At 34.7% G+C, this 16194-nt stretch overlaps 3 protein-coding genes across 4 annotated transcripts; all 3 read right to left on the reverse strand.

Moving 5' to 3' along the window:
• Positions 1-274: 274 nt before the first annotated feature.
• LOC108058131 (sodium-dependent dopamine transporter-like) lies at positions 275-1618 on the reverse strand. The gene is made up of 5 exons (XM_044395111.2): positions 1550-1618; positions 1347-1495; positions 917-1045; positions 618-824; positions 275-550 (listed from the first exon to the last, which is right to left on the reverse strand). The coding sequence occupies exons 1-5, from the start codon at positions 1581-1583 to the stop codon at positions 281-283; spliced, it is 789 nt and encodes a 262-aa protein (XP_044251046.2). The 5' UTR covers positions 1584-1618; the 3' UTR covers positions 275-280.
• A 7329-nt stretch (positions 1619-8947) lies between these two features.
• Positions 8948-11947, reverse strand: LOC108058127 (sodium-dependent acetylcholine transporter-like). 2 transcript variants are annotated; one of them, XM_017142655.3, is made up of 8 exons: positions 11661-11945; positions 11334-11465; positions 11048-11270; positions 10368-10828; positions 10161-10309; positions 9701-9829; positions 9399-9605; positions 8948-9329 (listed from the first exon to the last, which is right to left on the reverse strand). In XM_017142655.3, exons 1-8 carry the CDS (start codon positions 11821-11823, stop codon positions 9051-9053), a joined length of 1743 nt encoding a protein of 580 aa, XP_016998144.2. In that variant the 5' UTR covers positions 11824-11945; the 3' UTR covers positions 8948-9050. The 2 variants fall into 2 exon arrangements, with proteins under 2 accessions (XP_016998144.2, XP_016998146.2); XM_017142657.3 differs by having other exon boundaries at positions 9215-9329; positions 9399-9526; positions 11661-11947.
• Positions 11948-12584: 637 nt separating this feature from the next.
• Positions 12585-15610, reverse strand: LOC108058124 (sodium- and chloride-dependent GABA transporter 1-like). Its single transcript, XM_017142653.3, has 9 exons — positions 15299-15610; positions 14960-15091; positions 14737-14900; positions 14574-14674; positions 14035-14504; positions 13689-13837; positions 13337-13465; positions 13028-13234; positions 12585-12965 (listed from the first exon to the last, which is right to left on the reverse strand). The coding sequence occupies exons 1-9, from the start codon at positions 15459-15461 to the stop codon at positions 12684-12686; spliced, it is 1797 nt and encodes a 598-aa protein (XP_016998142.2). The 5' UTR covers positions 15462-15610; the 3' UTR covers positions 12585-12683.
• Between the last annotated feature and the right edge of the window lie 584 nt (positions 15611-16194).

A 16194-nucleotide genomic window follows, 5' to 3' on the forward strand; every position in this document is an offset into this window, starting at 1 on the left:
ATTTTTTTAAAACTTTGGAATTTACTTCGGAAAAAAAAAAAAATGTTGAGATGATTAATGCAGTGATATTTAATCAATTTTCTTGTCTTGATTTGATACTGGTATAATGCGAATTCTCTATTTTCAGCTAATTCGATTGTTCCAAACCCAATATGATGTTTGAAATAGGCTCAAATGGGTGCTTTGATCTGAGTTTCTGCAAGACAAGCACTCTTTCAAAATATATATTGAAAGTTTAAATATATTTATAATGTTTGGTACATTTAAGTTATGTCACATTTTAGTTTATCTCATCGGTAACCTCGGAAAGCTGGTTGGTGTCAGTTGCTCCTATAGCTTCCTCGTATTTCTGGCGGTATTCCATCTCAAGCGGATACCAATCGGTGGGTCGGCGTCTTAGCCGATCCCAAACTGTTCCAGTGCTTTTGGAAAGACAGTACATTCCGTAGGCAGGTATTCCTATAATGGGTAACCACACCACAATAATGGACATCACGAGAAATACTGAGAAATAATTGTGGTCCATTATCGACCAACTTATTCCTATCATCTAGAAGAAAAAATGATATATGTAAGCTTTATCCCACCTAAAAGCAAATAAAAAATTAAAAACAAACCAGACCAATCACTAAAAAAATCGGAGCAATAAAGCGGAGCATGTAAATCTTCCAGGAGTCAAACGGCTGACTCAACATAAACTCAATATCCCGCTGGAAGCGTTCTCGGCCGTAAATCCACAAAACCACAAGTAAAAGCAGTAAGTGAAGCATACTGTAGGTTACAATGGCATCCATAGCGATAACAACAAAGCTACCCAAACCATGCTAAAATATAAGGAAAGGGAAACAGTTTTAATTTAAAAATTGGTAAAAAAGAATAAAGTTATTCTTAAATTTTTTGGATATTAGAAACTTACGTTTGTGCAAAAGAAAGTTGAACAGACAGCAAGGCCGCCAATAAGGCCAAAGGTTACTTTCTGTTTTCTCACTCTGAGTTCCTCAAACTCATCAAATAAACTTTGCAGGATTGTAAACATTTGAGTTGTCTGCAATGGAAAATGTATTAGTGTATACCTAAGTAACTTCAATAAAGAAAAATATTTTCAAAATAATAACATTTTGTCCAATGATTTCCGAATATTAAAGGTAAAATTGTATTTTTCAAATTGTTTTGTATGGTATACTTATATTGTATTCGCTGCCAGTAATCAAAATGCAGGGTCGACCTACTAAGGGTATAAGGGTATGTCAAAAACCTACCCGGAAGTGCAAGCAATACGTTCTAGTTATAATTTTTATTAATAACTCGGCGGCAAATGAAAAATATGAATACTGTAAAATACTCACAATCGTAATAACAGCCGCCATTAATAGCATAGAATAGTAAATAAAAGTCCACATGTTTGGCCAACCCATTGTAGACAAAGCACTGGCACTACCCATAATCCAGACCCAAAGGGCTACTACTTCTGTTTTATCTGGAGAGCCAGGAAGCTCTGAAATCGTTAACGATCAGTTAAGATTATGACATATTTTTAAATAGCGATTACCTGAGAAGTAGTTTTCCAGCATAAAGGATACCATGCAAAACAGTATGTAAATGAAGATTTGTCCCAGGGAAATAATCCAACTGTACGACATTATGTTGGTCTTGAAACCAGCCAGCACCAAACGCCTGTAAAGCGATGAGAAATGTTGATCCAGTCCCCAAAACCCAATCCTTTGGTTTTGGAGTCATGAATTTCCTTAGGCCTTTAAGAGCTCCTGGGAGAAAAAGAATGCGCACAAAGCACACTAAAAGAAGAACCAAGGTCCCAATAACCATGTAGCGTATAAATTTCCCAAACATAGTCGCCTCCGAAAATTTATGAAAAATAAATGCAATCATGGCCCAAACTAGAGCAAAGAGCCCCACAAAATGCCAAGAAAGCTCATAGTAATTATTCATATTCGCAAGTTCTTTCTGTTGAAAAAAATTCCTATAAAAGATAGAAAGTGGACATTAAAAATTGCTATGATTTATTAAAATAGAAATATCTGGAGCGTGCATTAAAACCAATTGTTTATCTAATTGAATTTCATAAATTTTGTAAATAATTTTATACTTACTGAAAGTAGAGCAGGGAAGGTATATGAAGCATCTTGTATGTTTTGTTGTTTTTCAATTCAGAATACTCTTCATTACATATCGACGGCCAAACGGTTTCATTGAGCCAACATTTTGAACCTTCACAACTCCAAGGTAAAGTGGTTCGAAAAGAGTTTATTATGAATAATAGCGGGATAGCAGCATAAATGCTATAGTAAATGAGCATTGAGATAGACAGAAAAATGCTCCCATGCCTAAAATTCAAATTTTAAAATTATGGTTAATATCTACTTAACCTTTTTAGGCGCTTACCTTTAAAAAAAGGAGTGAGTCGAAAGGCGGAGATATAACCACTGCTGGAGAACTGGCCCATGAAGGAGTGAATGACTATGATTGGAACCAAATAAATTACCATATAAACCAAATACGGCAAAATTCCAAGAACTAAACAAGAAAGTTAAAAAAAATATTCAATTTTTATAAATTATTTTTAATTTAAAGCCATGGGTTTAAGTATTGTTTTCATTGTGAAATTTAACATGGAATTTAATTAATAAGTATTATGTATATTTTTTGGAGCAATATCACTAGACGAGTCTATATAGCCAAGTACTTTCGACTTTTCAATACCGCCTTTAAGCTCAGTTTAAAATCTACTGATCTATCTATAAAATATGTGTACGCAGATGAAGTTCGGATCGTACTTTTATGTCCTAAAGTTCCCATAAATATTTTGTGCGTATATCACTTTAATCGATTGAAGTGAGAGTGAATACTTGGCTATAAGGGTAAAAGTGCTTTCCTTTCAAAATACTTAAAAATGTGCAAGGGTACTAAAGCCATTGAAAGATGCAAATGGCTTTACACATTTTATTTCTAAAACAAGAAAGGAAGCTAGCTTCGGCCAGCCGAAGCTTATATACCCTTGCAGATCATTCCTATTAATTAACAAATCGCAAAAATGTTCAATTTTCTAATATTTCTCATTAATTTTCCGAGCGTTCCTATGGCAGCTATATGATATAGTCGTCCGATTTTGATCAAATTAAAATTGAAATTCGAAAATATTTAAAAAGAGTCATATCCTAGAGTAGAAGATAATACAATAAAAACCAAAGAAGCTAGAATTTATTTCCTATTACTTTTCCATTAATTTTCCGATCGTTCCTATGGCAGCTATATGATATAGTCGTCCGATTTTGATTAAATTAAAATTGAAATTCGGAAATATTTAAAAAGAGTCATATCCTAGAGTAGAAGATAATACAATAAAAACCAAAGAAGCTAGAATTTATTTCCTATTACTTTTCCATTAATTTTCCGATCGTTCCTATGGCAGCTATATGATATAGTAGTCCAATTTTTTTAAATAATTAATTCGAAATTCAGAAATATTTAAAAAATAACATCCCAAAAAGTAGAAGGTAATATTTCAAAAAACACCGAAGCTAGAATTTTTTAAAGTTTTTTTTTCCCGATTGTTCCTATGGGAGCTATAAGATATAGTTGTCCGATCCGGTCGGCTCCGACATATATACTACCTGCAATAGAAAGAAGACTTTTGCGAAAGTTTTGTCCCGATAGCTCAAAAACTGAGAGACTAGTTTGCGTAGAAACAGACAGGCGGACAGACGGACATGGCTAGATCGACTCGTCTTGTGATGCTGATCAAGAATATATATACTTTATGGGGTCGGAAACGTCTCCTTCACTGCGTTGCAAACTTCTGACTGAAATCATAATACCCTCTGCAAGGGTATAATGAGTCATCAATGGCATTCAGAAACTGCAGCTCACTTGCAGCTCAACGCCTCAAAAAGATGATTAGTTCTTTATTTTTATACCCTTGCAGAGGGTATTATGATTTCAGTCAGAAGTTTGCAACGCAGTGAAGGAGACGTTTCCGACCCCATAAAGTATATATATTCTTGATCAGTATCACAAGACGAGTCGATCTAGCCATGTCCGTCTGTCCGTCTGTCCGTCTGTCCGTCTGTCCGTCCGTCTGTCCGTCTGTCTGTTTCTACGCAAACTAGTCTCTCAGTTTTTGAGCTATCGGGATGAAACTTTCCCAAAAGTCTTCTTTCTATTGCAGGTAGTATATATGTCGGAGCCGACCGGATCGGACAACTATATCTTATAGCTCCCATAGGAACAATCGGAAAAAAAAAACTTCAAAAAATTCTAACTTCGGTGTTTTTTGAAATATTACCTTCTACTTTTGGGGATGTTATTTTTTAAATATATCTGAATTTCGAATTAATTATTTAAAAAATCGGACTACTATATCATATAGCTGCCATAGGAACGATCGGAAAATTAATGGAAAAGTAATAGGAAATAAATTCTAGCTTCTTTGGTTTTTATTGTATTATCTTCTACTCTAGGATATGACTCTTTTTAAATATTTCCGAATTTCAATTTTAATTTAATCAAAATCGGACGACTATATCATATAGCTGCCATAGGAACGATCGGAAAATTAATGGAAAAGTAATAGGAAATAAATTCTAGCTTCTTTGGTTTTTATTGTATTATCTTCTACTCTAGGATATGACTCTTTTTAAATATTTTCGAATTTCAATTTTAATTTGATCAAAATCGGACGACTATATAATATAGCTGCCATAGGAACGATCGGAAAATTAATGAGAAATATTAGAAAATTTAACATTTTTGCGATTTGTTTTTTAATAGGAATGATCTGCAAGGGTATATAAGCTTCGGCTGGCCGAAGCTAGCTTCCTTTCTTGTTTTTTATTACTTACTACCCATATCGTTCACCACCCAATATGTAAAATCAACGACATCCATCTTTAGAGCTAATCCAAAACAAGCAAATATGTAGTCCGTACACTCAAAATAAATTTAACCCTAAATTTTAGAAAATCGCCATTAAAATTTCTTTTTTCTAAATACAAGAAAGTTATTTCTAAATCTAAGGAAATTTTTCTTAAGTCAAGAAAGTTTTCCTTAAATCCAGGAAGTATTTCTTAAATGTAGAAAATGGTTACCATGAACTAAAATCACCCTAAAATCTAGAAAAAATGCCCTTAAAATTAGAAATAATTTTCTGAAAAATAGAAAGGCAAACGAAAATAATAAAGTATTTTGGCAGCACCCTTTCTAAATATGAGTGCCCTAACCCTAAAATTAAGCTAACCCTAAATAATAGAAACATTTTCTAAAAAGTAGAAAGTTTTTCTAAAAAATAGAAATAGATGTTTTCACATGCTCTGGCACACCAAAATGTTCAATACCAGAACTTGTCAGCTGCCGGGCGGCTGTACTCGTAGCGCAGACGGTTAAAGCGCTTGGTTAGAATTCGAATCGACCCTGGTTCGAGTCCCAGAGCAAACTATTTTTTACCTTTTTTTTTTAAGTTTTTTTAAAGTTTTTTTTTATTTTATTTTTTTAATTTGTTTTTTTTTTACTCTTTTTTTTTATTCCTTTTTTTAATTGATGGCGAGCGGTAAACCGAAAATAATTTGGTTTATATTCAGCTATTTACTATATACTACACATAATATAAATTGCGATAGCATAAATATATACATATGTATGTATGTAAATAAGTAAAACGCGAATGGTCAAAATTATGCAATTAGTATTCAAATGTGTTCTCCGCTTGACCCTTTACATACAATGCTCGGTTTGCCACAGCAAATTTAAGTGCTACAATGGCCCAGTATGTAGGCCGTTCGCTCCTCGCGCGGGAGACCCGGGTTCGATTCTCACGACGGACAAGTAAAAATGTAAGTTTTTTTCATGAAGATAAAATATTAACTAATCATAATTTCTACATTCCCAATCTTCCGCAGTCCCGTAGTCCACATTTACAACAACATTTGGCTTTGGTTAGATAAGAAATCCAAGCGCAAATACATAATAATAAATACATAACCTTTAACATTCACAATATACAAGACTCACAACGCCTGCATATGTATATAGGGAGGAGTACATAATATAAACGTATATACAAAAAAAAATCATGATTGAACATGTTTTTTTGTTTTGTTTTTAATTTCTATTTTTTAGGAAAATTTCCTACATTTTAGAAATTTTTGCCCTTAAATTTAGTAAAATTACCCTAAAATTTAGAAATATGACGTCAAAAAAAATCAAAAATATAGAAAAATGTGACCCTAAAATTTAGGGCGAGCTTGTCTTGAAGACAAAAGTAGGGCGATTTCCTTGACTTTAGGGTTAATTTTATTTTGAGTGTAGGTTTTTCCCACTTCCCTCGATTTAAATCGGGAGAAAAGGGCTTTTGCCCCGTGCCATACGATGATTCAAAACGCATGTTACAATATTAGGCAGTCAAAATTAGGAATGGAATCCGATTTTGCACTCTTGGTAAAGTATTATAACTAAATGTTCTTGTATACAGACAACGATATGCGAGCGTTTGAATAGACGGACGAATTAGTGCAACTGATGCCGACGAACTAAATCCGATCTCGACTGCAAGTCGCTTTCGACAGTGATGCTCATTCTACTTATAATATTCAGGGGTGCCACATCAATCTCTTCTGGAAAAACTATTTTAGAGAAAAATCATACCTCTCTAAATTTAAGTAGATGGGGATAGCCAGCAATAGCTAGGATAGCCAGACAGATAAATAGCCAGCAAAGAGTTAATGAGAAAATAAATTATTGTTAATGTCTGTTCTTCAATTTTAATCAAAACAAGAGAGAACGCTATAGTCGGGTTGGTGTCCCGACTATCTAATACCCGTCACTCATAAATTTTTTTGATTGCGTATAACTTTTTATTGAATGGTCCGATTTAAAAAATATCTTCTACATTTCGATAGGTATAAATGTACACAACAAAATTGCATTTATACTTCTCGGAAATCTTTGAAGGTGTGGGCGCCAGACACATTTTAATATTGTTAGTGGGCGATTGTGGGCGTTAGAGGGGGCGTGGCGCTCGGCTGAAATAAACATGCGCTGCGTAGGAAGCCCAAGAGTATGTGTTGAAAATCTCAACCATCTAGCTTTGGTAGTTTCCGAGATCTCAGCGTTCATACGGACGGACAGACGGACATGGCTATATCGACTCGGCTAGTGATCAAGAATATACATACTTTATAGGGTCGGAAACGCTTTCTTCTCCCTGTTACATACTTTTGCACGAATACAATATACCCTTTTCTACGGGTATAAAAATTGCTTTTTCACGGCACCAGAAGCTTGCCAAATATGAAATAGATTTTTGTAGCTGCCTTATAATGATAAATGTATATCACTATGGACGGCAGTCCATGTAGTGACGAAGCGCACCAGGAGAGTGTGCGAAGGCGACTACTATTATATAGCCGCAAAATTGAAAATCTGCTGTGATAGTCCGATCGTAATGAGTAATACACCAATCGAAAGGTATTGCAAAAACTTAAAGGATTGTATACCAAGACCTTAAGAAAATCAATTGGTTTGGGAGAGAGAGAGGTGAAAGTGAAAAAGTGAAAATTTCGAGTTTGGGAGCTGTTGGGGCCGGTGGGGATAAAAGCCCCCTCGCAATGTTTTAGTTGTATTCCTATTGAAAATACCCGTCGAATGAGGGGTCATATGATAAAATCCGACGCTCCGTTCAAAAGTTATAGCCAAAATAAGATTTTCTTCTTCTTCCCAAAATGAAAATTTAATTCTGTTTGTCAGTTTGTCCAAAACATGTTTTTTATGTTTTGAAAATTTGATATGACGTTCATCACATCGATATAAAAAACTTTTCTTCTACCACTTTTGGAAAAACTCGCCAGTTTAGCGGGAAAACAGCTATAAATATCTAAAATTGGGAAAGCCGTAACTTCTATACTACTAAAGCTACAGACTTGTGCTGCACCTCGTTTGAAAGGTATTTTTAAATGCTATAAACGTCTTCTATATGCAATTTGTGTAAATGTAGTAGTTAAAAAGATATGAACAAAAGAAAATTTGTTTAAACTTTTTTTTTAGCTTTTTTTTAATTTTCTCAAAAACGGCTCTAACGATTTTCCTTACAACTTTAAACTGTATAGCCCTTGAGATTCCTTAAATTTTGGTATATATCATGTTTATGTAAAAAATCGCGTTTAAAAGTTATTCAGAAACGAAAATAGCCACTTTTGCCAGCTCAGAACAACTAACGCTTCCTGAGTGTTTAATTTTGTACGTGGGTATCCAAACTGTATTTTAGGCTCATAGAATCATTTCAATTGTTTTAAGGAGTTCCAAATAGGAAACTTTTGTTTTACGACTTTTGGAAAAACCCGCTGCTTTAGCGGAAAAAAAGCTAGAAATAGCTAAATTTCGTTAGTTTGTAAGTTCTACACTACTGAAGCTACAGACATGTGCTATACCTCGTTTAAAAGGTATTTTGAAATACTTAAACGCCTTTTTAACTTAATTTGTTTAAATACATTGGTTTACAAATTATAATTGACCAATTTAAATTTAAATGTATATACTAGCTCCTATGAGAGCAAATATAAAAAAACAAAAACTTCTGATATCAAATAAAAACACCTCTTAACGAGGTAAAAAACTAGTGACGATCGCACCTTCAACATACAAAAGTTCTGATATCAACATTTGTGACGAAAAATTATTACACTCGTCATTAAATAGACTTTCTAATATTTTCTCATTCGGCACGCTGCAATAGAAAATGCCTATGAAGGTAAAAAGGCTAAAATAGTATGCTAGGGCGGGCCGAATGAGAAAATATTAGAAAGTGTATTTAATGACGAGTGTAATAATTTTTCGTCACAAATGTTGATATCAGAACTTTTGTATGTTGAAGGTGCGATCGTCACTAGTTTTTTACCTCGTTAAGAGGTGTTTTTATTTGATATTTTTTAGGGTCAGATAAAATTTTTTTATTTATTATGTAATTTCCTGGCCATATATTATACAAAATATAAGTTACTATTGTATTTTGAAAATATTATGTACTTTTATATTTGTATTACTACTTAGTTCACCTCCTCGGTAACCTCTAAAAGCTGGTGGGTCTCAGTGGTTCCTACAGCTTTCTCGTACTTCTGGCGGAATTCCACCTCAAGGGGATACCAATCGGTAGGTCGACAGGTGCGTCTCAAGCGATCCCAAACGGTGCCAGTGCTCTGGGAAAGGTTGTAAATTCCGTAACCAGGTATTGCCAAAAGGGGTAACCACACCACAATGATGGACATCGCGAGGAATTCTACTGTGAAATAATCGGGATCCAATATGGACCAACTTATTCCTATCAGCTGAAAGAAAATAAAGTATAAATGTTAGCTTTATCCAAACTAAAAACAATAAATAAATTCATAACAAACCAGACAAATAACTAAAATTATTGGAGCAATAAAGCGAAGTATATAAATCTTCCAGGAGGCAAACGGCTGACCCAACATAAACTCAATATCCCGCTGGAAACTTTCTCGGCCGTAAATCCACAAAACCACTAGTAAAAGCAGTAAATGAAGCACACTGTATGTTAAAATGGCATCAATAGGGATAAAAACAAAGAAATCACTACCATGCTAAAATATAAAGAATAATAATCATTTTATTTTTAAGCCTTGGGGATTTAGAGTAAACTAATTTTTAAATTGTTTACAATATTTTAGAAACTTACGTTTGTGCAAAAGAAAATTGAACAGACAGCTAGGCCACCAATAAGGCCAAATGTTACCTTCTTTTTTCTAACTCTAAGTTCCTCAAACTCATCAAATAAACTTTGAAGGATAGTAAATATTTGCGTCGTCTGCAACGGAAAATATATATGAGTACACTTAAATAACTTACCTATAGAAAAATATAAATTAAATTTAAAGCTTTTTGCCAAAATTTAAAGGTTAAAGGTAAGATTCTATTTCTAAAATTGCTTTGTTCGGAATTGGGGAGAGTTCTGTAAGTTGGAACAGTCAACTTTCTAAATACAACAATTTTTTTGTAATTGATTAGAAATGGGTAGTGTCACTGACCAAGGGCAGCGTCGAGCTACTTAGGATAAAAATATTTCAATAAGTTAGGCATCGCCACTATATAAAAAATACGGAGACGAATAAAATGTAGAACTTTCGAAATATACTCACAATCGTAATAACAGCCGCCATTAATAACATAGTATAGTAAATAAAAGTCCACATGTTTGGCCAACCCATTGTGGACAAGGCACTGGCACTAGACACAATCAACACCCAAATGGTGTGTACTACTGTCTTATCTGAAGATTCAGGAAGTTCTAAAACAAGTAACACAATAAATAGCTAAGATTATGAATAAATTTAAATAATGGTTACCTGAGAAGTAGTGTTCCAGCATAAAGGATACCATGCAAAACATTATATAAATAAAGATTTGTCCGAAGGAAATAATCCAACTGTACGAAAATATGTTGGTCCTGAACCCATTAAAACTGGACAGGGCTATTACACTGCCCCAGCCAGCACCAAACGCCTGTAAAGCGATGAGAAATGTTGATCCAGTCCCCAAAACCCAATCCTTTGGTTTTGGAGTCATGTATTTCCTTAGCCCCTTAAGGGCTCCTGGCAAAAAAAGAATGCGCACAAAGCACACTAAAAGAAGAGCCAGGGTTCCAATTACCATGTAGCGTATAAATTTTCCAAACATCGTCGTCTCCGAAAATTTATGAAAAATAAATGCAATCATTCCCCAAACTAGAGCGAAGAGGCCCACCAAATGCCAGGATAGCTCATAGTAATTTTCAATACTTGAAGTTTCATTTTGTTGGAAGAGATCTCTGTAAAATAAAGAAAAGAAAAATTTTAAAAAGTAAATGTTTGTCTAATTAGGGCTAGTACTCAACCCAACAAAAAGTCGTCCAAAACAAAAACATCATATGAAACAAAATTTTTTGACGTTGTTTTTCATATGAAATTTTTTGTTTTGGACGACTTTTTGTTGGGTTGAGTACTAAGCCTTATACTAAAAGCATTTTTGGAAATAATTGGATACATACTGAAAGTAGAGCACGGAAGGTATACGAATCAGCTTGTATTTTGTGATGTTGTCATTACAGATCGATGGCCAAGCGGTCTCGTTGTGCCAAGATTTTGAGCCTTCACAACTCCAGGGTAAAGTAGGTCGAAAAGAGTTTATTATGAATAGTAGCGGGATAGCAGCATAAATGCTATAGTAAATGAGCATTGAGACAGATAGAAAAACGCTCACATATCCCATTCCTAAAATAAAATGTTTAATATAATATATTTAGTTCCTATCTACTTACCTTTCTAGGCACTTACCTTTAAAAAATGGAGACAGACGAAGGGCTGAGATAAATCCACTGCTGGAGAACTGGCCCATGAAGGAGTGAATGATTATGATTGGAACCAAATAAATTACCATGTACACCAAATACGGCAATATTCCAAGAACTAAACCAGAAAGTAAAAAAAATATTAAAAATATTGAAATTATTTTTCAAAAAACCATGAGGTTTTTTTTGCATTCCTCGATAAGAGTTAAATCGTTTAATTTAAATACCATAGATTGCATTCAAAATCTGCATTTGCACCGCAACGCCCCCAAAAATAAATTAGTTCTTTATATAATATATTTTTATTACTTACTGCCCATATCGTTGACCTCCCAAAAAGTTAGATCAAAGACATCCATCTTTAGACCTAATCCAAAGCAGGCCAATATATAGTCCGTAGGTTTTTCCCACTTCCCTCGATTTAAATCGGGAGAAAAAGGCTTTCGCCCACTGCCGTACGATGAATCAAAACCCATATTACGACCGCAATTACTCGAGGATAGAGTTTTCAAACGTTTTTATCTACGTAAATGCAATCCAATTTTCAACTCTGAGCGAGGCATTAATACTAAATGTTCTTGTGCACAGCGAACGTTTTTCTTTAAATAGACGGAAGCATTAGTACAACCGATGCCGACGAACTAAATCCGAGCCCGACTGCAAGTCGCTGTTTAGCACATCGCTCTCTATAGAGATGCTCAAACTACTTATTATATTCAGGGATGGAACACAAATCTCTTTCAACTAATTTTCAGGTGAAACTTAGAAATCTTTAAAAATCTTGAAGTAGATGGTGTAATACCGATTAAATAGTACTTTAATGTACTAGTACTGTTGCTCAAAGTCGGCTTAAATTGACTCAGAAAGACATAAAAAACTGGACATTCTGTGGACTTTCAAATTTTTATAAACTTCAGTGGTAAGTTTTGTAAATATAATTTTATAAATATTAATGTTGTTATATCCTGGCTATTTTCTCTCTCCCCTTTAAATGGGTATCGAGACCAAAAACTGTAAATGCTGATGATTACGAACTAGTCCAAAGCCTCGCAAAATGCAAACACATATAACACAACCGCCATCCAAAATTAGAGGTTTTCTTTGGACACGTCAAAGGTTTCTAACGATCACGCTTAAAAGGATATTATTTCCAAGAACTAAACCTTACTTTGTCTAATTCAGAGTTTTCGAAAGTCTCTAGGAATTCTTTTAAGATTTCTGAAAACTAAAAATGAAATTATTTAGAGCGTACTTTTATTATATCTTTCAAAATGAATCATTTAAATAGGTAATCATATGTTTTTAATGCTTCGAACATTTTTACATGTTTCACTGCTTAGTTCACATCCTCAGTAACCTCAAAAAGCTGGTGGGTCATCTCAGTGTTTCCTACGGCCACCTCGTACTGCTGGCGGTGCTCCACCTCAACCGGATACCAATCGGTGGGTCGTAAGGTGCGCTTAAGGCGATCGCCAATAGTGCCAGTGCTCTGGGAAAGGTAGTAAAGTCCGTAGCCAGGTATTGCCAGAATGGGTAGTGCCACCAGGAAAACGGCCATCACGAGGACCACTGCTGAGGAGTACGAGTGCTCCATTGAGGAAATACCTATTCCTGCCATCTAGTAATTAAAGTATAGTTTTTACCATAAGGAAAAAAACAAGGTTGAAGTCCATAACAAACCAGACAAATCACTAAAATAATTGGAGCGATGAAGCGGAGAATAAAAACCTTCCAGGCGACGAAGGGCTGACCCAACATGAACTCAATATCCCGCTGGAAACGTACTCGGCCATATATCCACAAAACCACGAAAATAAGCAGTAAGTGCAGCAGACTGTGTGTAAAAATGGCATCAAGACTCAAAGCGGAAAAGAATACAATGCCATGCTAAAAATACATAGTTTAGTTTGAGCAACCCGCAATTGTTTGAGTTTTTTAAGAGTATTTCAGCCATATTAAAAAAGAGAAATATCTTTTTTATGAACTTACATTTGTGCAAAAGAAAAACGAAAAGACGGCAAGGCCACCAATTAGACCAAAGGTTATCTGCTGCTTTCTCCCTCTAAGTTCCTCAAACTCATCAAACAAACTTTGCAAGACAGTGAATATTTGCGTCGACTGCAATGATAAAAATTAATATTTTTCTTAAACTACTTGAGGGGAAAAACACGTATTTCTATTTAAAAATTAATAGAATAAGTATAATTAGATCTAATTCTAAACTATTAGAGCTTTGTATAATCACATTTCTTTCCAAAATATTTTTAGAATATTCGGTTGGTGAATGTGGACTTATATAATAAAATAAAAAATGTATATTTTCCTACTTAAACATACTCACTATCACAATAAGGGCCGCCATTAATAACATAGTATAGTAAATAAAAGTCCACAGATTCGCCCAACCCAATGAGGATAGGGCAGTAGCGCTGGACAAAAATAAAATCCAATGACTCAGTACAATAGTGTTAAAGTTTTCATCAGTGATCTCTGAAATTGAAAATATAATGTTCCTGTTAAGTACGCTCTGGAATAAAACAACTTTGAAAGAATGAAAGTTTCGATACCAAATTAGGTCATACAAATTTCCTTTTGTCACTTATAATTTTGTAATTTTCTTGAGTATAGATTTTTCATTATTGTGATCACATTACTAGAGATTATGACAAGCTGTAGACTTGGATTACCATTGTAGTAGTGATCCAGCATAAAGGAAACCATGCCAAACGTAATGTATATGAAGACCTGTCCGAAAGAGATAATCCAACTGTACGACATTATGTTGTTCCTGAACCCATTAAAACTGGATAGGGCTATTATACTACCCCAGCCAGCTCCAAACGCTTGTAGAACCATGATAAATGTCGATGTACTTCCCATGGCCATTTTCGCTGCATCCGGAGTCATGTACTTCTTTACCCCCAAATGGGCTCCTGGAAGGAATAGAAATCGCACAAAGCACACCAGCAGAAGAACAATGGTTCCAATAACCATGAAACGAATTAATTTTCCAAACTTCGCAGTCTCCGAAAATGTATAAAAAATAAATGCAATCATAGCCCAAACTATAGCAAAAAGGCCCACGAAATGCCAGGATAGCTCATAGTCCTCACTTAGGTCCGGATACTGTTCCTCCTCAATATTTTTAAAATGTTGACTGAAGAAAAGAAATAAGAATAATCTTCCTAAATAAAAAAACGTTTTAAAAACACATTTTTATACTTACTAAAAGTAGAGTACTGATGGTACATGAAGCATATTTAGCTGAACGTGTGTTTCGTTTTCGTACTCATAAGTTTCATTCCTCAGCATTGTCACATTACATGTCTTAAAGTACAAGTATAATATTATTATTTGTTGTATATAATTTTTGAACACAATTTTCCTACAGTCGGTGGTCCAGCGGATTCATTGTACCAAGATTTTAAGCCTTCACAACTCCAAGGTAAAGTGGGCCGAAAAGAGTTGATCATGAAGAAAAGCGGAACAGCAGCAAAAATGCTGTAGTAAATGAGCATGGAGATGGTCAGGAAACCGCTCACATATCCCATTCCTACAAGTTCAAATTTCAATATTAATATTCATTCGTTATATTCCTTTTCGGTGGCTCACCCTTAAAAAAAGGCGCCAGGCGAAAGGCGGACATGAATCCACTGCTGGAGAATTGTCCCATGAATGAGTGAATGACCATGATCGGAACCAAATAGATCACCATATAGAGGAAGTAGGGGAGCATTCCAAAAACTAAAGTAAGGGAAGAAAATTATTCTTTATAACAAAATTTTACCTATAAATAGATATATTGGCAGACAAAAAAACCAATGTGCCACATGTCGGTTCAGTAGGTAAGTAATTGCATTACCAGCGCAACGCCCCTAAAAAGATTAGGCTAACCCTGGGGCTTATCTGCTTTATAATATAGGTAAAGCTCTGTATGTTACTAATACTTACTGCCCATATCGAAGAAGTACCAATACGAGACCCCTAGTACATCCAGCTTCAGGGCCAGTCCGAAGCAGGCGAAAATATAGTCAGTGGGTTTTTCCCATTTCCCGCGATTAGGATCGGGAGAAAAGGGCTTAAGCCCAGCATTGTAGGATGTTTCATATACCATGGTGCGAGCACAATATTCGGTATATTAAAATTTACAGTTCTGTACAGCGACGATCCGCGATCCACGTTTTGCTTTAAATAGACGAACCAATTAGTACAACCGATGCCGAGAAACTGAATCCGGTTCCGCTGATTAGCCTCTGTTTAGATCATCGCGCCGTACTCACATGGTCATGCCCTACCGTAGGCAATTTATACTTTGTCGTCATAACCATAACCGTTTTCCAATAAATTATTAATATTCGAGTCCTACTAACTTTGTTGAAGCTCCACCCTTGATTGAAAGCAATATAACTCATTTCGATTAATATGCAAAGTGAAATGTATCTTAGAGGTTAGAGATAAATAATAAAATAGACATATGTAAACAGGTGAAACAAGTAAATTATACTAGTATTATATGGCAATTCTTAGTAAAGCCCATGCGCGAATCCAGGGGGGGATTCTAGCTACACGTGGGAAAAGTGAAAGAAAAATGTATTGTAATCAAAAGGAATGGAGAATAAATCAGGTAATTTTTACGATTTTATTTTATATTTAAATGTTATTATATTCACTCATTAGCCATTAAATTTGATGTATTAGATTGACATATTTTCTAATTTGCGTTAGCCTACCGACCGTAGTCAAGACAGTGATAATTATCAATTACAATTGATGCGAACTGTAACATAACTTACACTTTAAATATGTTTGCATTCCGGTAATAAACATTTTTTTTTTAAATACAATAG

The sequence above is a fragment of the Drosophila takahashii genome, chromosome 2L, assembly GCF_030179915.1.
Source record: "Drosophila takahashii strain IR98-3 E-12201 chromosome 2L, DtakHiC1v2, whole genome shotgun sequence".
Classification (NCBI taxonomy): domain Eukaryota; kingdom Metazoa; phylum Arthropoda; class Insecta; order Diptera; family Drosophilidae; genus Drosophila; species Drosophila takahashii.

Excerpts from the sequence above, each read along its gene's own strand:
- LOC108058131 (XM_044395111.2), bottom strand. The coding sequence starts at position 1,583 with ATGGTATCCTTTATGCTGGAAAACTACTTCTCAG. Across the intron at positions 1,046-1,346 it reads TGGCGGCTGTTATTACGATT|ACAACTCAAATGTTTACAAT; the intron begins GTGAGTATTTTA and ends TTTCCATTGCAG. Across the intron at positions 825-916 it reads CAACTTTCTTTTGCACAAAC|CATGGTTTGGGTAGCTTTGT; the intron begins GTAAGTTTCTAA and ends CTTATATTTTAG.
- LOC108058127 (XM_017142655.3), bottom strand. The coding sequence starts at position 11,823 with ATGGGTTTTGATTCATCGTACGGCAGTGGGCGAAAGCCTTTTTCTCCC. Across the intron at positions 11,271-11,333 it reads TCTGTCTCCATTTTTTAAAG|GAATGGGATATGTGAGCGTT; the intron begins GTAAGTGCCTAG and ends ATTTTATTTTAG. Across the intron at positions 10,829-11,047 it reads CCTTCCGTGCTCTACTTTCA|AGATCTCTTCCAACAAAATG; the intron begins GTATGTATCCAA and ends TTTATTTTACAG.
- LOC108058124 (XM_017142653.3), bottom strand. The coding sequence starts at position 15,461 with ATGGTATATGAAACATCCTACAATGCTGGGCTTAAGCCCTTTTCTCCC. Across the intron at positions 15,092-15,298 it reads GTACTTCTTCGATATGGGCA|TTTTTGGAATGCTCCCCTAC; the intron begins GTAAGTATTAGT and ends CCCTTACTTTAG. Across the intron at positions 14,675-14,736 it reads AATCCGCTGGACCACCGACT|ACATGTAATGTGACAATGCT; the intron begins GTAGGAAAATTG and ends TTGTACTTTAAG.